Source organism: Haemaphysalis longicornis, unplaced genomic scaffold, assembly GCF_048455015.1.
Source record: "Haemaphysalis longicornis isolate Haplotype H1 unplaced genomic scaffold, Haemaphysalis longicornis Haplotype H1 scaffold_4, whole genome shotgun sequence".
Classification (NCBI taxonomy): Eukaryota; Metazoa; Arthropoda; class Arachnida; order Ixodida; family Ixodidae; genus Haemaphysalis; species Haemaphysalis longicornis.
In genome coordinates this window covers 6,456,728-6,481,029 of record NW_027526361.1, presented here as the reverse complement: position 1 = coordinate 6,481,029, position 24,302 = coordinate 6,456,728, and the positions used below count along the sequence as shown (strand labels likewise).

At 46.2% G+C, this 24,302-nt stretch overlaps 1 protein-coding gene across 3 annotated transcripts; it reads right to left on the bottom strand.

Moving 5' to 3' along the window:
• Positions 1-67: 67 nt before the first annotated feature.
• Hus1-like (Hus1-like checkpoint clamp component) lies at positions 68-24,169 on the bottom strand. Of its 3 annotated transcripts, none has more exons than XM_077705808.1 (8): positions 24,015-24,169; positions 23,780-23,907; positions 23,541-23,717; positions 20,422-20,529; positions 18,985-19,059; positions 7,767-7,866; positions 6,141-6,248; positions 87-902 (listed from the first exon to the last, which is right to left on the bottom strand). In XM_077705808.1, exons 1-8 carry the CDS (start codon positions 24,064-24,066, stop codon positions 817-819), a joined length of 834 nt encoding a protein of 277 aa, XP_077561934.1. In that variant the 5' UTR covers positions 24,067-24,169; the 3' UTR covers positions 87-816. The 3 variants fall into 3 exon arrangements, 2 of the variants coding, with proteins under 2 accessions (XP_077561936.1, XP_077561934.1); XR_013323964.1 differs by lacking the exon at positions 87-902 and adding an exon at positions 6,524-6,640; XM_077705810.1 differs by lacking the exon at positions 18,985-19,059 and having other exon boundaries at positions 68-902.
• Positions 24,170-24,302: the final 133 nt, after the last annotated feature.

Here is a 24,302-nt window from a genome sequence, read left to right as displayed (position 1 = left end):
GTAAAAAGTACACGGCAATGATCAAACACCAACAACATTCTTGAAGAAACAAGGGCTTAATTTTTTTTTTAAGGGTGACTTGCGTGCCTGCTCAACAAACACTAAACTAATTGTAAGTAAGACAAGTCAGAAGGCCTGACCAAAGTGGTCACCACCACTATCTTCTGAAATCAAAGCAGGCAGTGCAAATACTGAAATGTGAGTCAGCAAGTCTCTCATAGGACTGTGTGCACTGCCTGAAGTACCCGTGCAATGGTGGTGTTTGTGTGCATTTCGTAAGACTGTTTTGTAGCCTGCATGTTTCCAGAACTAGGGTCTACAGCCACCATCAGTGAACATGCACACAGTGAAAAATGGCTGCACTTTTCAATGACTTCACAGTAGATGAGGCGCGCCGTAGTGGAGGGCTCCGGATTGATTTTGACCACCTGGGGATCTCTAACGTGCACCGAAATCTCGAACACACCGGCATTTTTGCTTTTGGCCTTCACCAGAAAAGGACAGGAATCGAACCTGCATCCTCGGGCTCAGCACCGCAACGCCTTAGCCACTGAGCCACCGCGGTGGGTAAACGACGACTTCACGGTAGTGACACATGGAAGTTACAAGCACAACAATGACAAATGCCAAATTATAAGGTAGTGTGCCAATAAGCACTGCATAAGGCGAACCGATTTAATGGAACACAGTTTGTCACAATATAAAGGGGGAAAGGGTGCTAGCTTTACAATACGCTTGCATTCATTACTAGCAACATCACTGACCTTGAACAATGCCACCTGCAAGAGCAAAATGGCCAGAAAATGGCTTGAGTGCTTAGTTATACACGCATGGCAGCAAATACTGCAACGAGCCGTTGTCATGGTTGAAGGTGATGTGGCACAGCTTCTTGTGAACAATCTCTGGAAGCAAAGGGAAATATTTTAGCAACAGAAGCTGTGGTCTTTGACTGAAAACACAGGGTACATACTCATCTCAGCTGCATTACATGGCTTGCAAAAATTCACGGTTACTCCAGCTTTGAAAGGAGCCAGAAATAGCCGCAGGAGCGTTCATACACAGACACTTGATCTGACTGGTTGATTGCATTTCTGAAACTGGACTCTATAGTTTCCTCTAGTGCCCCGCATCATTGTTCTTTTTGTTTTTTGTTTTTCTGCATCGTACTTATGTCTTCTTTTATCCATTGTTTCCTTGTTACTTATGCCAAGTGGCAAAATGATGCAATATGAAAAAAAATTATGGGGTTCAACGCGCCGATGCTACACAGGTGATGAGGCGTGGCGTAGTGGAAAGCTCCGGATTAATTTCGACCACCTGGGGATCTTTAATGTGCGCAAAAATCTCGGAACACACGGCCTTTCCACTTTTTACCTCCCTCAGAAAAGTGGCCGCGGTGGCTTAGAATTGAACCCGCATCCTTGGACTCGGCAGAACAACCCCTTAGCCACTGAGCCACCACAGCGGTTCATACACAACCGACGAACATGCACGCACGCATTATATAAGACTATGCACATATCCGCAGAAAGTAAAGTCAGTCCTCATTGAGCCATAGGGAATCAGTTTGTCTCCTTTTCATGCGCAAGCACGGCTTTTCAAGTGTTACAAAAGGAAAAAGTGGTGATAAACATGTGCCCTGGGCAAGATGTGATCCCACAATTTGTATGCAGCCAGGAACACGTTATCCTTGAATGCACCCAGAACCTGATTTCCCACCTCCAGCCCCTCCCCATTCCCCCGAGCAGTGGGAGACTGTGCTGTTCAGCTACCTCTCTTGCAATCAGCTCCTGCTGGTCGAGAGAGTGCTAGCACCAAGGACAGCACACGGCTACCTGTAAGAAGGCTCCACTCCCACAAGGCTCTTCCAAATATCTTTCCAATGCTTTACCAACACGGCTATTGGGCCAGCTGCATGCCCCCCTCTTTCCAGTGTATTTGTGCGCGTGACTGAACACTACGCTCACAAGTGGTAGTTAGCACTGCCCTGACAACTCGAGGTGACGGATACCTTCTTTTTAAACCTTAGGCCGCTACGCAAGTCTACACAACCTGTCATTCCTTAAAGCTGTCTCAGGTTCCCCAATAGCATAATGCCGTCGAAAAAAGCATTTCTGCTGTAACAGCGACCACGAACTTGACTTAAATACAGGCTTCCAAACTAGGCCCACTAATGACGTGGCTTATACACGTCAACACTGTTTCGCGCAAGGGAAAATTTGGGGCAGGCTGTGCGCACATAACCAAGAGCACCAACGTGCATTTAATCAAAAACACACCTGGTATTGGTTCTTACGAAAACAAATTAGGGAATTAACCAGATCAAAAGAAAGTGTAAAAACAAGGTGGGATAAAATCACATCCAAAAACAACGAAAACAGATAAAGAACAAGCCGCCGTGTTCCACTGTTGGCCTGAGCAACACCATGTTTGAGTAGTGTAAACTGTACAGAAGCACTGCCCTCCACCCAGTCGACGTTTCACTGAGCAAAAGAAAGAGAAACTGTCACGTGAGGCTGACATAGCCGAGGATGCCACTAGTGGCTATGATTCACCATTCGGTGTGGTTCGGGTGGCTGTTCAAAATTCATATTTACATGCAAAAAAAAACGCGTTCTTCTATGGAAGGCCTCCTTGATGCACTTGACTGCTAACTTTCATTTTTGTAGATCGATTGATTGATTGTGGGGTTTAACGTGCTGATGCTACACAGGCAATGAGGCGCGCTGCAGTGGAGGGCTCCGGATTAATTTTGACCACATGGGGATCTTTAACGTGTGTCGAAATCTCGACCACACGGGCATTTTCGCTTTTCGCCTCCATCAGAAAAGTGACCGACAAGGCCGGGAATCGAACCCGCGTCCTTGGGCTCAGCAGCACAACGCCATAGCCACTGAGCCACCGTGGCAAGTCTTTCATTTTTGTTTTGATTCAACGAGTTCCCCATTCCCAATGAATGTAAGGAAGCAGCAAAAGAGGTGAAAAACGATGTGCTGCAAACACACGCTCTATGATGATTGATATTCTTGATTATTGTACATAAACTTACATGTTTTACCTCTCTTCGTAGACAATGGTGAAAAACTTGTTTTTCTGATCAGTGGCAAATGAATACAGTAAAGCTCGCTTATATCGAACAGCGCGAGGATTGTAAAATAGTTTGATATAGCGAAAATTCAATATAGAAAGTGAAGCAAAAAAACTTATATTAGAGTAATCTTGCCGACGGAGTCGCAAGCTAACGCTGAGCTCTCACCACCCTGCAGTTCACTATTAATACGAAACTTTCTCGGAAAGAAAACATTAATTTATTTGGGCGGAATAACTGCGTGAGTGTAGCCTGCTTCTTGGAGCGCAGCGCGTTGCTGGTGACTGCTCGCTCCACGGTATCTAAACAGTCGACAAGCACAAGACCGCTGCCCTCAATGGCACTGCAGTATCGCCGTAGCAGGCCCATGGCAGCGACAGCTTCACTCGTGCTCGGAAGCAGCACGGAGTCCTCGGCGCCTTCAACAGAGCGGAGACAAGAATGGACACAAGTGAATAACGGCGAATCCAGCGAACCGAGCAAGTGCGGGCAGCGAGTGGTGCGCACTTGAAGTTCGGTGACACCGCAGCCCGTAGCGCCCAATGTGGCACTTTCGGCTCCAATGGTATGCATGCGTGGAGCTGGTCCAGTCTGCCACGGCCGGTTTGGACACGCCCGAGCTCGCGTGGAAGTCGCAAGCGACACCCGTGCCACTGCTGCGCGCCGATGTGTTGCGGGAAAACCTGCCGCATGCCTAAGGAGAGCGAAAAATCCCGCGCGGGAGAGTTCGATATATTCATTGTGAGCAAAATCGCGTTCGATATAAAAAGTGTTAAATGCATGTAATTTTTACCAGAATTATACAAGGGTTCGATGTAGGCAATAATTCGATATATCTGTGTTCGATATAAGCGGGCTTTACTGTAATACACATTTGTAATCCAGTTTCGCTACTTCCCAAAATTGCAGCCTTTTTTTTACACAGGCCATCGAAAAGAAATTACCAGCATCGATTTGCTTAAAATGGCAATTTCCCTGGCAACTTTTCAAACGCTGAGTTCAAGGTGGCGACTTTTGTGGCTACTTTCGGCATTTGCTGGGTGACTTATTGTTCTGAGGTCCTGGCAACCCTGGCTGCGAGTGGAATCATGCTGCTAGCCACCTAGTGCTTGCAGCACCAGAAAGCAACATTGCTAGCAAAGATGCAGATGCCAGCTGGTTTTCGCTTCCGATGCTATTACTTGGTTGAATCAGCAGTGTGTCAGGGTGTCAACTGAGCGATAGGGAAATGCACCCTCATTCTCCATGAACCCTATGTCAGGTCTAACTTAATTTAGCCACTCAAACTTTGCCTGCTCTGTTAACAAGCACATTCAGCAAAACCCGTATGACGTCCACATAACTGCTGCTTTGTTTGTGCTCAGCGTATCCCAGAAAGCAAGGGTGTGCCAGTAGAAAACAAAGGAAGTCAGAACGGCAATGAAACCCAATTTAAAACATTGCACACAAGTTTATATATTTAATTACACTTGTAAAAAAGCAAAAAGATGCATGAAGCTACTACTGCATGAAGTAACCTGCACCTGAAATTGGTTAACCCTAGGCTCTTATTATAATTACCAATGATGAGTTAGCTCATCAACTGACAGAAATTAGAGTACTTCTCAGGAAGCTGTTTAGAAAGCAGTGTCGATGGCAAAAACCACCATCATCATTCTATTCAAGTCCACTGCAGGACGAAAAAGCCATAATTATATTTAAAAATCTGTGTATTTCTTTAAGTATGCAAAGTACAAACTAACAAAACTCATTTCAATTGACCAATTGTTTCAATGGCCCTCCTTACTCCATTTAACTCAATCCGTACAACGCCATAGGCCATCGGACACGGAGGTCCAATGATTTCAAACGTCCCGCGAAAGCTAAAAACGGCACCTGGTGGACAACTAACACCATCTGGCGTATTTATTGACAACTCATTTTTCGATTTTATTATGTTTTGTTGATAATTCGCGTGCAGAGACCTCGCCAAGAGTGAAATTTGAACCCGCAGTAGCGGCGAGTTGTGTGAAAACGGCATCCGCTGTATTTGGGCTGTATTTATAACCAAAACGGGCTTCCTATCTGACAACTGCGGCTTTCACATTGATGTGTAGGGTCTGGACAATGTACGGTAGGGATATTTTGCCAAATGCGCCGCGTCATATCGCGTTATCACCTTCATCATAGCCTGGCACTCGTGTCAGATTACCGCTACGGAGCGATGCGCAACACTTCTCAAGGTCGTTGGATTTTTTTTCTGGTTTTTTACCACTAAAGTGAAAAGGATTTTGTGTCAGAACACAAAAAAGTGTGCTTGGATGCATGACCGACTTGCACTCGAGTGGCTTCGAGGAGTGGCACAGCCGTCAGTTCCGCTAGGTTGACGGGCCTACAAAAATACTACCAACAGCGTTGATATATATATTGAATCATAGCCAAGAAATGTAGGAACAATTTGCATATCTTAGAATTCCTAAAATAATTTTTAGGCTCATTACAATCGCCTATATACGTTGTGTGTATACCCTTTTGTGCATTTTTTTCTGATTATTTGACTAATAAACTGTAAGTAATTGTACCTTTCACAAAACTGCTGGTATGTGTTTGTAAGAGCAATCTATAAGCAGGAACGTTCAATGCACTAAGAAGCATTTTTTTTCTGCTTAGTGAGTCGAATGCGTGCCCTCAAATTTTCAACCCAATCATCTGCAAGAGCTGGGCAATGAAAGCTTTCTGGTGCTCAAGGCATTTCCACACTTGACCTCTTGCGCTTCCATTCTACATTTGTGGTAAATGCGACTCTTGGCAACACTGCCCCAAAATTTCATGCTGAGCTACCTCAATGCACACTTTACACTCAAGTCAGTGCACAATAGATAAGCAGTCTCTCTTGCACAACGGATGACCAAGTGCACGGTACCTTGAGTAGATCCATGTGTAGGAAAAACCCTTTCATAGTTGACAAAATGAGGCTACGTCCAGACCCCTCTTTTGTAGTTTTCTCATAACCGACAGTACTGTTTGTTGAGCCAAAATAAAAACCTGCTTTGGCCAGTCAGAGATGACTTACTGCATGTCACCTGTCTTGGGTTCAGTTGTTGAGCCAGAAGTACAGGCACAAGTTTGCGCAAATCAACACGAGCTTCGTAAACACCGTCTGCTGGGAAAGAGCTGTCACCTGAAACAGTGGAACCAGTCAACGGCAGCTCACAAGCTCTGTCATTTGGCAAGAACTGAGGACCATGAACGAATACTTATTGGCATGTCAACAGAGTATTTCAGCCGGTTTACGAGACAATCCTAACTGAGAATCATAACTGAGCTGCACTAACAGCAAGGCACACAATGGCTCCTAAGCTAAGTGCACACGGTGGATAGAAAAATATCTGAGCAATCCCGGTTACTAGCAGCTACAAAAAACTTGAATTGCAAAAGTCATAAAAAAATTCTCACCACCAAATAAAAGGCTTCTTTTAACAAGTGACCAGGGTGCTTCGTAATGTGAACTGAACTTAGGTGTGCTTTACCATTTGGAAATAAAACAGGCAGGTACTGATCTCAAATTGGCATCTGTCAAAGGGAGATGTGCATCGAAAAATCAATTTTTCCTTAAGGACTGATAGCTGGAACTTGTAAGGTACAAGTTCCCTGCCTAGAGTGAAAGAGCATCACTGAAAACAGCAGTGCTGTAGCTCTGCTGGCAAAGTTGCAAAACAACAGGCACATTTCATAGCTCCACCAATGTTAGCTTGCCTCACAGGTGGCATGGATACTGGCAACCATCACACTAAATCAGAATGCAGGAAGCTACCAAGGGCACAGCTAAATCACCATCAGCAACTTTATATCATTTTTGTATGAGAACAAAGGCATCCTATTTCAAAACATGACCCAAATTTAGATGGGGACTGCAGTGCACTTATAAAGTTTTAATATATGGCGTCCTACCACTAAACCAATCTGCGTAACACATGGCAATTTTCCAAAGTATACAGTAGCTGACCAGTTTTTCGGACCTGGAAGGGAACAAAAAGTAGTCGGAATAAAAGAGCAGTGTGAAAAATCCGTGAGTCATTACTCCTATAGGACAACTGGTGGTTCCCAGGGAAAGTCCGAGATATCCAGCAACTCCGAATTTTCGGAGCCCAAAAAAACGGTTGGCTACTGTATTACAGGGCCCTCTACCAATCACACAAGAGCTAGCCGAGGTGAAGGTAGCTTTTATTCAAATGGAAAAGAAGCAGATAACTGCTATCCTCGATATTGGTGTTACTAGACCACAGGATGCTATCTTCCCGTGAAATTTGAGCTCACATAAATGCGCTGCCTAGAAAAGCATTGAGACACCTTAAGGGAGGTAGCCAATGGCGACTGAGCATCACCGCAAAAATGTTTTAAAAAAATCTGGGCAAATATTTTTTTTCACGTTTCAGTGCATTACAAGTCAAAGTGGCTACAAAGCTTTCAAATCATGCGACTTGTCAGCAGTTGTAATGACAAAGTTCACGCAGCAAACATTGCCACATTCTGAACTTACACAACATTTGGCACCCAATTAAAACTATTTTCTGTGTAATTGGCAAGTTTATTTGCATGTTTTTTACTATACAGAATGCTGGTCCGTGCATTCACCAGCACACGTTAGACTACACAGTAAAAAGGCTGCTTCAATGGGAAAGAAGCAGGCCACACATACCAGAGAGAGGAAACTGCAGTCCTTTGAAGTGTGTAGTCACAGTGACCATGTCTGTCTGGACTGTCGCAGTCATTTCGTGGTCGGTGGAAATTGTCAAGGTCTGGAAACCACCCATGTTTAATGGTCAACTAACTATACACCATACCAATAAATGCAAATAAACACTGCACATGTTACACAGCTTCAAGAAAACAATGCTAGAAGAAGAACACAAAAAAAAAAAAAACTTGCGAGAATACGGTCCAAAGTACAAATAATACAACAGCATCAAAATGCAAGGACATATTTGCAAGGTACTTACTATGGAATACGGGTAGTTAATGTGTTGTGGAAAAGTTTGCAATCAGTGCATGAGGCTATAGAATCAGGTAGATTGTTCCAGAGGGTAACTCGAGGAAGGAATGAGTTCAGTATTGACGAAGTGTGGCGTTGCTGTGGCTGATATGGGACGAGGTATGGGGTGGCGGTTTTAAAGGGACCATGCAGACAAAATATAATTGCCTCGTTTGAATGAATGAATGAATGAATTTATTTAGAAGGGAGAGGTCGAACGCCTCGTACAGGGGAAGGGGAGGAAGAGGAGGGGAAATAAACCAGCGGGGGGGATTGGGTTCAATCACAAAGCATGTCCGCCCCACACACGGACCACTTGATTTAGGTCATTTTCACTACACCTGTACGTTCAGCAAATGCCCACAGGGTCAGTAAAGTTTCTTTCACGTCGCTCGAAGGCGTTATCCATTCTTGAAGGGAAGTGACGTGAGGAGGTAGACACCTACGCCGTTCCTCGGAGAGTCTGGCACAGTTCCAGAGAAGGTGGTGTATGGTGGGTTGGTCGGCACTGCACAAGGGGCAGGGAAGGGTAGGAGGGGGAACAGGTGTGGAGCCATCTGGTCTTTTTCTGCCGAAACGTCGGTACCAGGTCCATCGGTCACGGACGTCAGGTGTGACGGCTGTGCCGGAGCGGGCCTTGTGCAGAAGGACCTGAAGGCCTCGCGGGATGTCCTCGGGAACTGGTGGGTATGGCCTTGGGGTCGTTTCCTTGAAGTGACGGCGTCGCCGCATTTTTCGGATACGGCGTTCGACGACTGGGCTGTTGAGGGCAGGTTCGGGAAGTGGGGCAGGCGTCGCACGAGAGTTCTGGGAGGTACGAAGTGACACAGATGCCATGCGATGGGCCGTCTCGTTCCCTGGGTTGGACTGGTGGCCGGGGGTCCATTCTATAAGAATTGTGGTGTCATTCATTTCGCAATGTTGTCGATGGTTCGTCTAATTGCATTGGAGATATAGTCATGCGGATCTGGAGAGTGCATTGTGCTGATTGCCTCTGCATTGTCAGTATATATATGACGACTTTAGAGGGATTGTGTTTTGTCTTGATGGACGGGAGATCCCTCTTAAGTAGGGCGGTGGCCAGTAGAATGGCTTTAAGTTCTGCTGTAAGTGGGTCGATTTCGGTTTTCGTAGAGAACGTCAAGTACTCTGTCAAGCTCGGATCGTTGACGTGGTGTAATCCCGCACGTAAATCGGTCGGATGCTAGTGCGGCATCAGTGTAGATGGCATATGTGCCTGGTTCTAGGTGCTGGAAGCGAGATAGGGTGTTTCTTTGATGCTTGTGCCTTTTGCGCTCTTTTGTCGACCTTGGTTTGTGATTTACCGGTTGTGTCCATTGCAAAGCGGGTTTCGGGTCAAAGAAGGGTCTGCTGACGGGCCAGGTGTAAAAGTTCGTGTCTCATCGTAGGCGATGAGATGACGGCCTTGAACGGTGAGTTCGCGACGGTCGGAATGGTTGTCGCGCGCTGCTTCCAGCGTTGTTTCAATTGGTGGCAGCGATGCAAAAGTATACAAGTCATTTAGCTTGGTGTGCCGAGGCAGTCCGGTGATGACTCGAAGCAGTTTGTGATGCAATGTTCGAACTTTATTTAATTGGGTTTGCGTCAGGTTGAAGCAGGTCCCGCCATATGTTAGCCGGGAAGTTAGAATGGCTCTACCGATGTTCCGCATGAGGGCGGTGCTTGCGCCACCGAATTTTGTGCCGATTCTTTGGATAAGGTGGGCTGTAGCATCCCAGCCCTGTCGGACCTGCTTGAGCCATTCTGTGGCGTTGCCTTTTTGACTGATAGGAACGCCGAGTAGGCGGATCCAACCTTGTGAGGACAGCAGAATCTCTTGATTTTCAAGGTAAAGATGGACTTTTTGTCTTTCCTGTTCTTTGCCACCCAAAAGCAGTAGAGTGGACTTTTCCGGTGAGGGATGCATTCCTGCTGCCTGGATGGCGTTTTCTAGGGCAAAAAGGGCTGCTTGAAGGTCTATGCACGCCTCCTCAGTGGTAGGATAATCGTCTCGCTCCGTCCACAGCGTGATATCATCCGCATAGACGGTGAGGCGCGCGCCGCTGGTTTTATGTATGTCAATTGCCACCTTTCTCATCACCAAATTGAATAGCAGGGGTGATATTATGGAGCCTTGTGGTACTCCGCGATCATTGTAGTAGGTCTTCGGATCGTCGTTGCCCGTTCGGATCTCGAACGTTCTGTTTTCTAGAAAACTGGCAATGTAGTTGTACATCCTCTTGCCCAGATAATGGTTCTCGATTTCGGCCAGTATGGCTTCGTGCGACACCGTGTCGAAGGCCTTCTGCAGATCAACTGCCACCAGAATATGTGGTTGTCCTGATGGCGGGCCTGGTCGAGCTGAATTGATGAGCCGTCTTAGAAGCCACAGACTGTCACGAGTCCCCATGTTGGGGCGGAAACCAGTCTGGCCAGGGTGAAAGTGGTTGGTCATTTGTTCAAAGTGGTAAGTGAGACGATTAGCAGCCATCCTTTCAAGAAGTTTACCTATCGTGGATGTTAGAGAGACTGGTCGGAGGTTACGGACGTGGTTTGTTGGTTTGCCTTGTTTGGGGATAGGTTGTATAACCGAGTGTTTCATGGAGGCAGGGATGGAGCCAGATTTCCAAACATCGTTGAGGAGTTGGAGGAGGAGTTGTTTGTTTTGTTCGTTTAAATTCTGAAGCATAGTCCAAGTGATACCGTCTTTACCAGGAGCGCTACGCTTGTTAACCTGGTGGAGGGCAGTCTCCATTTCCGCCATAGTGAACAGTGATTCTTCATTGTCCTCGTCCGTAACCGTTACGCGAGGGTGGGGAGGTGGAGGTGTAAGGCTGGCGTTGGGGAAGAAGTTGTAAGCGGCCTCTTGTTCAATTGTTTCGATAGAACACCCAATGTTGAGAGCAATTTTGGCAATACAGTTACCAGTCTTTTTCTTGCCGTTAAGGGATCGAAATGTGTGCCACAGCTTTTTAGTAGAGGTGTCTTTGTTGAAGCTGTCGCAGTATTCCGCCCAACGCAAGATAGACAGTTCTTTTTCGTATCGCTTAATTTCTTTATGTTTGAGCCGGGCTCGCTTCAGGTCTCGAAATCGCCTCCCATTACATTTGTAGCGGTTCACGAGTATGTAGTAGGTATCCCATAGGTTTAGCAAGTGCCGGTCAGGGCAAGGACAGTCTTCATCTACTGTGGAACATTGAGAGCTTGTTTGATAAGCGCGCTGTATTTCGTTACCGAGGCTAGTTATGTCGTGCGCTTTAGTTGGGCAGATGGAGCAGGATCGAAAGGCTTCCCAATTGGTGGTGGTAATTCGCCGTGTGCCCTGCCGGAGTTGAGCTCGTTTAAGCCCAAACCATATGGGGTAGTGATCACTACCCCAAGGGTCTGTTGCAACGTGCCAGTCATGGACGAGGGGGCTGTCTGCCCAAGTCAAATCTGGGTTAGTGTCCCTTTGTTTCACGTGCAACCCGATTCTGGTATGGGTGGCAATATTATTCTGAAGGTAGAAACCATATGCTTCCATGGAAACCTGCAGGTCGTTGCCTCGCGGGGAGTTTGTGGTATAGTTCCAGGTGGTGTGCTTGGCGTTAAAATCCCCACCTATGATGATGTGGTCTGTTGGGTAGAGCGTGCGCAATTCTCCGACCCACTCGAAGGACCCTTTTGTGCTCTTGCTGGTTTCTGGACGGTAGTATGCCGATACCAGGAGGTACGTCTTAAATTTTCTTGAGCCGGTGGCCAGCTGTATGCGTGCTGCGATGATCTCCTGCCAGGTGCAGTATTTGCGTGTGTCGATGAGGGTGTATACTTGGTCGGAGCGAATGAACATCCCATTCTGTCCCGCAGGCTTTTCTGTCGCCGTATGTGTAATCGTAGGAAGAAAGTGGCTGACGTATCCAGGGATGTGAAAGTTGGCTGTTCGAGTCTCCTGCAGAAGGATGGCGATGGGGCGTTTCGCATAGGATAATTGTTCCGTGAGCCGCGTTTTCAAGTCTGTGCCGTTTGATGTGAGGCTGCGGCAATTCCATTGCAAAATGGTAGGGTAATTACGTCCCATTCACGGGTGGGTACGGAGCGGATCGATTTGGAGCGCGATGAGTGGAAGGGGCCTTTCCTTGACTTGGGGTTTGATGCAAAGGTACTAGCGATTCCACTCTCTCCTGCAGGGCCATGATTGTGGTGTTGAGGTTGCTGATTGCTCCAGCGATGTCATTAACTTTCGTCTCGATGATGTTTATTCTCGTTTGGTAGGCTTCCGTTTCGGTGCGGTGGATCTGCTTACTGTTGTCGAGTTTCGCGTTGAGGGTTTGCATTTCTTTGTGAGTTTCCTTTGAAGTTTCATGGAGAACCTGCGCTTTAATTTGAAGGAGATCCGATTTTGTAGCTAGGGTTGACTGTTTAGGTGACGTTGACGAGTGTGTCTGGGAACGCTGTTTGGAGTTCTCACGCCGATATCCTGGTGGGGAGACTATTCGCACCTGGCGGTTGCGTTCAAGGTTAATTTCCGTCGTTAGCGCGGTCATTTCCTGCCTCGCAGTTTCTAATGTCTTCTGCAAGTCGTCAATCGTACGAGTCAGCTCTAGGAGGCGTCTTTCCTTGTCGCGTAGTCGCGACGTAACTGGCTGTTGGTCAGAGACGACGTGGGACCATTGTTTGGAGGTATTTAGGTCCATGCCTGACGAGTTGCTGGCACTGTTTGCTGTATCTTTGCGAGTCTTGCTTCGGGAGCGGGAACAGAACCCCGAACGCGAGCGGTTCCTGGCTCTGTTGGTGCGTCGGTCGGATGATTGTTTTGTTGTTTTCTGCTTTCTCCGGTTTGGGCAGCTATTACTGGTGGCTAGGTGACCTGTTTCTTTGCATACGGAGCAGTAGCAAGTGTTTTTGCAGATCTCATTCTCTTTCAAGGCATGAACTATGCCACATTCCTGGCATACCTCTTCGTTAGGGCAGTGGCGGACCATATGCCCTTCCTTATGACATTTCAAACATACCAATGTTTTGGGTTTGTATGGGGCCACTGGAAGGATCTCGTAGTGATATCTCACGGTGCGCGGGGTTTTCGCGGAATGAAACGTGATCAGTGCCTTGTTGCTGCGTCCGAGCCTTTTGACGTCTAATATCTCGACCAGCTCGTTGTGAAGGTAGGACATCAGTTGGTCATTCGTTTCGTTCGGTGCAATGGTAATCACTCCTTTGCTCGTCGAGCTGTTATGGCTAAGGCGAGTCATTTCCACAGAAACGTGTTTTGGGCGTGGTCCTTGTGCGACGGTTAGGCGGGTGATAGTGCAGAGCCGATTGGCTTGCTCTTCGTCGTACACCGTAATAAGAATAGAGTTTGCCTTGACGTTTTTGCGCAGCGAAGTCGCATCGAGATATCTGGGCTTGGTGATCGTTCGTTCAAGGATTTTGTCTAGTGTAAGGTTCGGTATGTGAGTCTGCCCCGTTACCAAGTGCTCCTTCGTACTACCGACGGTACGGCCTCGTTTGAAAGATTGCCTCATTAGAATCATACTGACACCACTCTTAATGTAAACTTCGCTCAAATGAGCGATATAATTAGGAAAAAAAAGGGAATGGCCATGCGGCTCACTAGCTCATTTCCTGCACTAGAACATATGACGTCATATGCACAGCCGGCCGATTGGCTGAGGCCGGCAAAAGCAAACACAAGTTAGGCAGGGCTTATAGGCTTTCAGAAGGAGCTATTTTCGCTTCAGTGCAATGCATATTCATTTTATATCTGTAAGAATGGTGGGGTAAACAATGGAAGTTACGAAAGTATACGTAAACATAGAAGTACCGATGCGTACTGCTGTTAGTACTCCGCACAGTATGCTTGTTTTAGCTGCACAGCACTGAAGCACTTTGGGGTTGTCTTAAAAAACACTGGGCAATTGGTGTAAGGGACATTGCCTTACGTGACCCTGTTTGTCAAGCCTACTCCATGTTTCATGAAATGATTACCTTCTCATGCAACAAAAACAAACCAGGTGCAAATACGGTCAAAAGCAAAGCAAAGGCGGACAACGGTCCAGCTCAGCATCGTGGGGCCATCTAGGAGGACTAATGGTAAACAAGGCTCCACAGTGCGCTGCAGAGCCTGACACCGTACCAACGTTCGCTTGAAGAGCTGTCCTTGTCATCGCAGACGTCACAAAGCACACAATTTGGCGGGAGAATAAAAATTTTAACTTAAATTTATTAGTTTCTCAGTGAATGAAGCATCATTTGCTGCCAGACGAGCTCTGAGGACACTATAAAACACCAAATCTTTCGAATGAAACAAGCTTGTATTTTGTCTGCATGGCCCCTTTGATAGAGGGTGTCGGGACTTTGGGTGATAATAAAATTATTTATTTATTACATACCGCAGGCCCATTGAAGGGCCCAAGCAGGAGGGGCATAACATCAAGGTGTACATGAAAACACATATCAGCAAACAGTTTGTTGGATGGCATCAAGGTTTTCAACGTTTGAGGGTGAAAGCTGGTTCCACTCTGTTATGGTTCGAGGGAAAAAAGAGTATTTGAAGATGTTAGTTCTGGCGTAGTGTGGGGCAAGTGATTGGAGGTGCCTATTTCTTGACAACCGGGCTGTGGATGGCTTGATGTAAGAGTCAGATTACATGGATAATTTGTTGTTTTTGCATAAAAAACAACATGAAAATGCATGAAAAAAGGCAGAGAGAGGCGTGATATGGTCTGGCGTGACAAGTGAATGCAGGATTAAAGATTGCTTTACTGCAATGACGGTGATTATGGGAGAGTACTGTGAGCAGATGAAGCAGGTGGCCCGATTCTGTATGGCTTCTAGTTTCTGACTGAGGTATGATTGCGAGGAGTGCCAAATCAATGATGCGTATAAGAGCTCAGGTCGCACAAATGTTATGTAGGCTAGTTTCTTGATGTCCAGAGATGCAAGTTCCAGGTTTCAGCGCAGGTAGCCGAGCTGAGCAGATGGTCTGTACGTGTTACACATGCCCACGACAAAGACAACGCGAGGTGAACTCTGCAGCATTTGCAGGATGCTGCAGGGGCAACCAGGGCCGAGTAAACTTTGCAGGGGAACTGCGTTAATGTGTTTTTACGTGTGAATAACACCAGTTTGCATTTGTTGATGCTTAATGGCAATAACGCTTTATCACACCATGCTGCAATTTGGTTAAGCAATACTGTCTTCAGGGTTGAGGATGGCGGTGTAAATGACAAAATCATCCACGAACAGTCTTAACTTGCTCACAATATTATTTGGCAAGTTGTTAATAATAACTGGGAAAAGCTGTGGGGAGTGGCATGCACCCTGTGGGACACCAGACATCACATTAGTGAGGGACGAATGATGGTCACTGAATGTTGTAAATTGTTTACGATTGGTAAGAAAATTTTTAAGTCAGGAAATCATGTTAGAAGGAGTTCTAACGTCTGAAAATTTCTGGAGCAGAAGGCTGTGAGGAACGCGGTCGAATGCCTTAGAGAAGTCTAGAAAGATGGCATCAAACTTCAGACTGGTCCATCCCGAATCTATTTCCTGCTTCTATCAGTTTTGCACACGTTTTTGATAAAATTAGCCTAGATCTACTATCAATAAATATAAGTTACAATAATTGCTTTTGTACGGATACATTCCCAAAGCATAGTATTTAAAAATACAGTAAGAATTTGTAATGTACTCGCATGAGTTTGTGTGCAAGAGACCCGCAAGAGACATACATACACCTGTACTATGTATTCAGTCTCACACATTACCATGATTTCTCGACCCTTTGAGGGTCAAATTTTTTTTGCCAAATGCCACCCCCCTAGGGTCGATTTTTTTATAACTGATTTAATTCTTCGGACGAATCTATCTGGGTGACCATAAAGTGATGAAAAAATCGTTTGTGTTGTTACATGCACGTGGTTTATTCATGAGTAGCACAAGAAAAATTCTAAAAAAACCTTATACAAAAATGATGCATTGTAACAAACATAGTTCACTAACATACAAAATAAGCACACCAGGCACTTTTCAGGAAAAAATGTTCGTGCTGTCACACTAATACCTCTTCAGCACGTGATAGTATTTGAAGCATGGCTCCACACACAGTGCTTTGCTGCACTTAAAACACATATAGCGTGTTTCTTTGCGACACGTTTGTGGATGCAGCGTTTTCATGGAAGAGAATACACTCAAGCCTTGTTATAACGTAACGGGATGCAACGCAATAATGGATATAACAAAGTAAATTAAATTCCTTTTGAAATCTGCATAGAGATTGAAGCATTTGAAACGTCATTGTAATGAAGTAAAACTGGCCTGTCATTGGGTGCAATGAACTACATTAGTCTCCCCCTCCAGAAAAAGACCCCAACCACAGTGCGTGAAGCATTTTGCGGAGTTCAACACTTCTTCGGCACGGCGGTTTTCAAAATCCTGCGTCAACCTGACAGCCAGGAGCAGCCGGGCCACGCGCAACCAGGCGAGCCGTCCTCCTCACTCTGCCAGGGAACGGGGAACGGAGGACGGCTCGCTCACTGCTGCTGCCGACGCAGCCACTACAGAGGAGCTGACCGACGATGCTGTTGTCGCAGATGTCACCGGACAAACCCCCACAAGTGACGAAGAAGACGCCATGGTCTCCCATGCACACGCGTTCAAGTGCAGGCACTTGATGCGGCTGACCTACTACATCGTTTCTTCGGCACCCATGGCGACGGCCAAAACGGCATCAACGCAGTGGCCACCGCTGAGAAGAAGTCTTTCGCTTGTGATGTGCAAAACAAAGGAGCATCACAGACGTTTTCCCAGCTACGTTTAGCGGACAATAAAATAGGCAGCATGTGCACTGAGCAAGCAAAATATTCTACATCTATTCAATTTCCATCGGACGCGTGTTCGTGTAGTGGCACAGTGGGCCGTGAAGTGGTGTTTTTTTTGCATGCTTATAGTTGTGTACTCACCTGAGCATACATTGCCGTAAATTGTTATAACTGATATAACGAAATAATGGATACAACGAAATAATTACGGCTCCCTTTCAACTTCATTGTTTAACGAGATGTCGAGCAAAAATTTCTTGTTCCACTTCATTGTTTTTCGGAGAAGCTCAGTGACATGTAAAATTTGTCTACTAGTCCCCCCCCTTTCTTTTGTTGTCGTATTCAAGCACGCATTTCGGCTTCTTCTTTTCACACATTTTCCGATCCTCCGCCCCATGCACTGCATGTGCACATCTCGTCTGTCACGCCATTTCAGGGCTAGCATGGTGTTCGTTGTGGTAGCTATCTACTTCATCTTGCTGCAGCTTCTTTGATAATTTTGCAAGTGCCCCCCCTCCCCCCCTCTTTGTACGTACTGTCCCACAAGCATTCATCCGCCTGCTGAGAATAAACTCGCAACAGTGCTGGGCTGGTGCACCAGTTAGCCACGAAAAGGGAATGTCCCTTTGCCAGAAAGTCTCTTAGCAGCTCTATGACAATGGAATCTGTGGATCCCAGCTCCTTCATAATGGTCACGGCTGTAGTGGCTCCGGTATAGACAATGAATCTCAAGATGTAGCCTGCACAAACATCACAAAGAACGAACATCTTCACTCCAGACCGATACCTCTTGGAGGGAATATATTGGCGGAAAGAAAGTCATCTTCCCCAAGGCATTAGAGACTCATCTATGCAGAGGTCTTGAAAAAATTGCTCCTGTATTGCTTCGATTACCGGTCTGGCTGTTCTTGGGCAGTCTTTTTCATCTGTAATAGAACTAAATTGCAGCACTCACAGCAGTAAAGAAAGTGGTTGGCTGAAAAGATTGACCGGGAAAATGGAGTTTCCGATATCGTGTCTTTGGACGAAACTGAAACTACCGTACTTACCCGATTCTAACGCGCACCTTTTTTCCGCCAAAATAAGCCGAAAAATCGCATGCGCGTTAGAATCGGATGCGAAACCGGAACGGCCGGAACAGCTGAAATTTCGTTCCACTCATCGCCATCGCAAGATGGCGCCAAAGCTTTTAGCAACAATTTTTCGGATCTAGGCGCCTAGGCTTTTCTTTCGGCGTTGACACAAATCATCAAATTACTCTACTTGCGTGCTTGATAACAGCAATGGCAGCAGCGACAACGAAGGTGCGCCGCTTCCGCGGCTTACGAGTGGCTCCCACGCGTTCACGAGTGGTTGGCTGAAGCGTATGCCTCTGGAGAAGCTCGCGGGATGGGCATGCGAGGCGTGGGCCACGATCCCATCGACCATGGTTGAACGTTCGTTCAGAAGTGTGGCATCGCGAACGTGCCTGACAGCACCGAGGACGAGATGTTGCGGTCAGCGGAAGGCGACAAGGAGCTCTCGGAGAGCGACGAGGAGTGAGATGAGTGAGATTACTGCGGGGAATAAATCGCCCGTTTCTCTCGCATTCGTTTTTCTTGCTCACAAAGTTCCTTGCGCGCTACAAACGGAGGTGCAAGTTTTTTCGGTTTTTTGCCTGGAAAATCGGGTGCACGTTAGAATCGGGGGCGCGTTAGAATCGGGTAATTACGGTAGCTGCTGCGCACCCGCGCGTGACTGGATGTGCGAGCAATAGCCTGCGCACTGCTCTAGTAAAGCATAAAAAAAAAAAGAGCCATCAGCACAAGAAAAAAATTTCCCCTATTTACAGTAAATCCGTGTAGCAGCACATGCCAAGTGAGAGAAATGACTGAAAAAGGCGTGCTTTTTAATTAAACACAAGCGGCGACGTACATGTATGTCATTGACCATTTTGAAGGTGTTTGCAGGGGATGTACATGTACGTCCTTGGCCCTGGAAGGGTTATAGGGAGTGTGTAAATACTGAAGGATAAGTAATTGACTCTGATACTATTTAAAAAAAAAAAATCTGCGAAATGGCTTGACGTTTCATTTCATCACTCTTACCGCATATGAGCTGAGGTTTTTCATCTTGTCCACAACATTCTTCAGCACCTTCAGCGATGGCATGAATGCAACAATCTGCAGCACATTCGCAAGTTGTCAGACACCCGCTCACAAGGTCTTGCTTTTATGACTAATATGCTGCGCTTAAAGTGGCGAAAAGTATTGTTCCCTACATATTTCACCTGATAGACCTTTAATTACAAACTGACAGCAAATCAACCTGTTGCAATTTCTCCAAATTACTGGATTGTCAGATCAACAGATAGCACTAGCTGAGCTTTTTGCACGCTAATTATTAGTCTGATGCATCCACCACGAAATGTTCTTTTGTCGGGTAGTTTTTTTAGTATTGCTATCACAAAAAAAAAAAAAAAGAAAAGTAAACAACTATTTTACATTGAACCAACGCTTGTTTTCCTGTAGCTTTAGCGACAAAAAATGAACGCTTGTTCTATATTAAAGCCAGGCACAGAAATTGCTCGCACATTTAGTGTTACCTCAAATCTTTCACTAGAAACAACAAGAAGTATACAATAAGTACGCCAAAACACTGATGTAAGTACAAAAAGTGGGCCATTAAACCTCGTGTTTGTTGAAATATTTTTTCCATTTGTAATTCACTCTTTTATGCTTTTATTGAAGGTTTTTATATTATGTTATGGTATTTTATAACCTTAACTTTTTCTGTTCATTGTCCGATAGAAAACTATGCTTGTGGTTAGCAGTCAGCCACGGCCCTGCAAGGTAGTTTTTACTGTCATTTCACTTATGGGAACAGAGTACTATTCACTACAGTTACCTGCAGCTTAGCTATATTGCTTTCTTTAGGAGAAGCGATACCATGCCAGTGCAAAAAACTATGTTGATCACATTGTTTCAGGCTCCCATAAACAGCATAAAGGAGTTCCGTTCCACTTTGGAGAGTTCCATGAGAGAGAGGTGTGCCACACTTTAAACAAGTTCCACTGAAAACTTACTGAGTGGATGACGACTCACATATGAGGTAGCTACTGTCTGAAAACTTGCCGAGCAGAAAAGAATGCTGTAAATAAAGTCTTCAGAGGGGAAATTTGACATGCACCTGAAAAACAGCCATTTGGCTACAAAGAAAAGCAATACAGCTTTCCTTCGTAGATTGCCATTTCAGATGGATGTCAAACTTTCTCTTTGCAAAGCTTACTCCGCCTTCGGCCCTTCCACTGAACTAGTCGTTTAAACAAAAGTTTGTGACTAAATTTCCACATGTTTTTCTTCGTGAAGCTTACAGGGCCCAAATAATGCCAAATGGAGCACTAGGCAGATGGGGAACTTACCAAACCAGCAGGAGTTAGAGGAAAGCGTGTTCTATTCTGGGGCTTTGCAATGAAACTATGACCCGCGACACCTTGTCAGCCGCAAATGTCCTCCTCCCTTATATGTAGTACTAGAGGTACTCACATCCCCCGCTTCCACTTCAGGTTGCGCAAAGTTGGCCCACATCCTTCGTGCAATGACTGACACTGGCACGTCATGAACAACAGTTCGAGGTGCTGAGACGAGGGAAGGCTGCGAGCGTGGGGAGAGAAAAATACAAAACAAAACAAACAGCTAGAAATGTGTACACTGCTGGGTGTGGCAAGACGGGCTATCAAAGATCACATGCCTTTGCCTGCATTATAACCCAGTGACCCTCGTGGGGAGCCATTATTGTGCTGCACACGCCCTGCCAATGCGGCTGAGTGAAGAGCGGGGGTGCCCGACCCTGCTCCTAGTGTCAACAACCCTCGCGTTGTGGCACGGGGGATTAAATGCCACTCTCCTTAGCAACAAACAATGTCGCCCCTTTCAGTTGAAACGCCAGAGTAGTGCAAAGCTTAATTACTGCTCAGAAGGACATAAAAGCCCCTTCCCCTTCCCTTTTTTGGTAGTTTCGTTGTTTTTGAGCGTGACTACATGCCACCATCAGGAGGCAAAAAAAAAAAAAGAGTCAGTGTGAGTTTTAATTCCAAAGGAATTGGTGCGGACCATGCTCCTCATCCCACACAACAACCAACAGTGCCTCGTGAGAAGGGGGATCACGGGTGCACTGCCCCTTAAGGGGGACACGAGTCGCTTTGCTCTCGTCCACACGTTCAGCACATCTCCCTTTCGGGCAGTGTGACTGAGGTCGATCCCACTCATCATTCTGCGCCTCAGTCCCAAGAAGCGAGGTGCATCCGGCACGTTTCAGTACCAATGCTGCCTGTATACATAAACTTTTCTGTTGGCCTCCCCTGCTTACTAGCCCTTCCCCATGGTCCCCCCATCTTGGCCCTGTCTCCAAGTGCCGCAGCTCAGAGACACCGGGAGACTTTTTCTAGCGTTTTCAAGGCTAGTGACACAACGCAGGATGGCCACTGAACTGAATTAAAGTGCCTATGCGGGCTAGTTGGTACTTCTTCAAGGGAATGCGGGTCAGGCGGCAAGCACAGCTTGAGGGGAAAAAAAAAGGACACCAAAGAGGTGCACTATCAACTAAGCTTTATTTTGCTCTGGGAGCAGTTTAAAGCAACGAAAAGCACCATGCGACACTGGTTTACAGTCACACGTTAAAAGCAAAGACAGTCGCAGCACAGTTCACACTAATCATCCAGATAATCTGTCTCAGTTGACAGTAGGTTGAGCAAGCCTTCGGAGACACAAACACAGCACTGTTTGTGTCTTCTAAGTCTACATCCTGTTTTTTATGCTGTTTCTTCATGTACCAAGATACCGCCTCGCCATGGGTGCTGCCTCTCGAGAATGCCCAGAACCTGACAATGGCTGAATGTCCAGACCAGCAGACATGCACAAGGCCAACCCAGTTGCTCGATTGACCCCCTTCACCAATGACCACCATTATGGTGTAGTGCTCAGGGAAGGTGACCACCTGCTAGGCTAGCAGATTATATTACTTGATCAACAGCTATTTATTTTTTGTCTGTCAATTAAGTTTGATTCATGCGATGTTAAATATTTTTCTCAGGGGAAGGCGAAGATGTATATAAATTTCAGTTTGAGCATTGCAAATATCGCCAAGGAACATTTCCCTTTCCACGTTGTTCCATATGTTTGGCTGTCACCGAAAAAAAAAAAAGCACTTTGATGGCATCTGTCATCATCACTGACCAAATCCCAATGACACTGAGTATTGGGATTTTGGTGTGGCATGTTGACATCACACCAAAAAGAGCCCCTCGTCTTAGTGACTAAGCTACACTGACACGTGGAGACACGACGCTGGTTTTGATTCAGTGGCTGAGGAGGGGGAGGGCGTTTTTTGGAGGCGACACATGAAACAAGAGTGAGGCAGTGAGAGAGATGACACAGTACCCGCGCATGCCGTCCTCCTCGTCACCCTTCGAAAAACGCTCCTTTCCATTTTCTTTCTACCAACGCAAGACTGGGCTAGAGCGAAGGCGCCCGCCGCTCTAGCCCGGCCAGGCTAGAGCGGCCGCCGTTGCTCTAGCCCGGCCGTGGTCGATGCTGCTGTGTTTGGGACGCCATCCCAACGAATCCCAGGTAACGCCTGGCAGAATCTCCGGTTTCACTTTTTGTTGAGCAACGTGTGCTACTTCAAGTGGCGTCGCAATGGCAATTGTTGTAGGTGTTGCTTACAGCTTTGCTTTCCAACTACCTTCACAGCGTGGATTGGAGCCAATTTTTTCATTTAATGGCCAACTTAATGTTCTTGCATTAGAAGGTTCTCCTTGTCCAAGCCATGCCTCCGTTGGTTTTTATCAAGGCTGTGTCTAGCGTTCCGTCCAGACGGAACGGCAACTGTCACTAAAGTTCTGTCCAGAGGAAACACAACTCGCGTTGAGAGCAGTCTTTCTTGATTTTTACCTAACCGGCCAAACCGCTACCGCTCACTGACTAGCCAGAATCACTGATAATTATTAATCATTATTAATAAGTACAGATGATACAGATCCGGACGGATCTTAAAGCCGCCACCCGACGCCCACTTCACAATAATTAAGCGAGAGCAGTCGGCCAAACCGCTTCCGCTCACTGACTAGCTAGAGTCACTGTTAATTATTAATCACTGGTAATAATTACAGGAGATCGGGCGTAACTGGTGATGACGTCAGCCTTGGCTCCAGTGAGCGGGAGCGGTTCGGCTGCTTGAGTAAAAAACCAAGACCGACTGCTCTCATCACGTGAATTGCAAAGCGGGCGTGAAGTGTATCTATTACAAAACGCTAAACACGACAGCAAAAAAAAAAAAAAAGTTTTAAGAATCGAACCAGGGACTACAGCGTCCGTAGACAGCGGCGGAACCGCTACACCAAATCCCAGGACGAGAAATGGCGGCTAATCGGCTGGTTTTAATTTGGCGTTCAGTCTGGACGGAACTTTAGCAGTTTTTAGCGTTCCGTCTAGACGGAACGCTAGACACTTCCTTTTATCAACCCTATGATAAAACTTAGCACACATCGCCAGTACAGCAGAAGGCGTAAGATCACAAGCAGGAACAGTCTGAGAAATGAAACTCACTCACCAACTCTATACGGAATGTTAAACAAGTGAGAAACATCCAGGCAACGGAAACTCACCAGCTCTATTTCGAAAGTTAAGCAAGGAGTTTGCTTTTTCGTCAGCTTCATTTTCAGTGACTTCGCAGCCGCTGCTGACCTCAGGGCTTTGACGAGGTGGTCAACGACGACATCCAAATATATTTCGTTAAATTCTTCGGAAACACCCTGCATGTTAAACTCTTGAAACAGAGTCTCCTGAAAGATAGAGCGCACTGATGAAGAAATTTCCATAAGAAGTAATAACGGCGAAATATTACCTGCGGTATGTCGGCCCAGAGCCACCCACCACCGCTGACGGCATCTTCGTTTAAAATGAAGTAGACACAATCTGTAGTGATGCGCACCGTAGTGTCTTTAGCCAGTTTTGAAACTGTGTGCACGATTTCTGCAATGCCAATAAGCCGCGTAGTAAACAAAATTGCAGTGAAAGGTTTGGAAGCAGACCACACGTGCGATACGAAGTTTTACATGGGAAAAATCCTTCCAACTTACTTGAAAATTGTTGAATGGATAACGCATCCACTATTCGTCCACGAAACTTCATGTTTCGAAGTTTTACCTTCAAACATCGCGGACAGACATAGCACGCGCCGAATGTATGGATTTTTGTGGATTGAAGGGTGGATTGGCACAGCTGGATTAGCGACTTGACTTGGCCCCTTACTTGGCTAATTGAAAAGTTTTGAAATTTCCGAATTCTCAGATAACGTACTAGTTTCTGCATTCCTATTTAATGCATTGGCGCACTTACATATTGTTCTTCGTTTGGAATAAATTAGA

Bases quoted from the DNA above. Each gene is read 5' to 3' on its own strand.
- Hus1-like (XM_077705808.1), bottom strand. From the start codon at position 24,066: ATGAAGTTTCGTGGACGAATAGTGGATGCGTTATCCATTCAACAATTT. The intron at 23,718-23,779 runs GTAATATTTCGC...TCTATCTTTCAG, and splicing joins TCTGGGCCGACATACCGCAG to GAGACTCTGTTTCAAGAGTT. The intron at 903-6,140 runs GTAAGTCATCTC...CTTTGCTTCCAG, and splicing joins CCCAAGACAGGTGACATGCA to AGATTGTTCACAAGAAGCTG.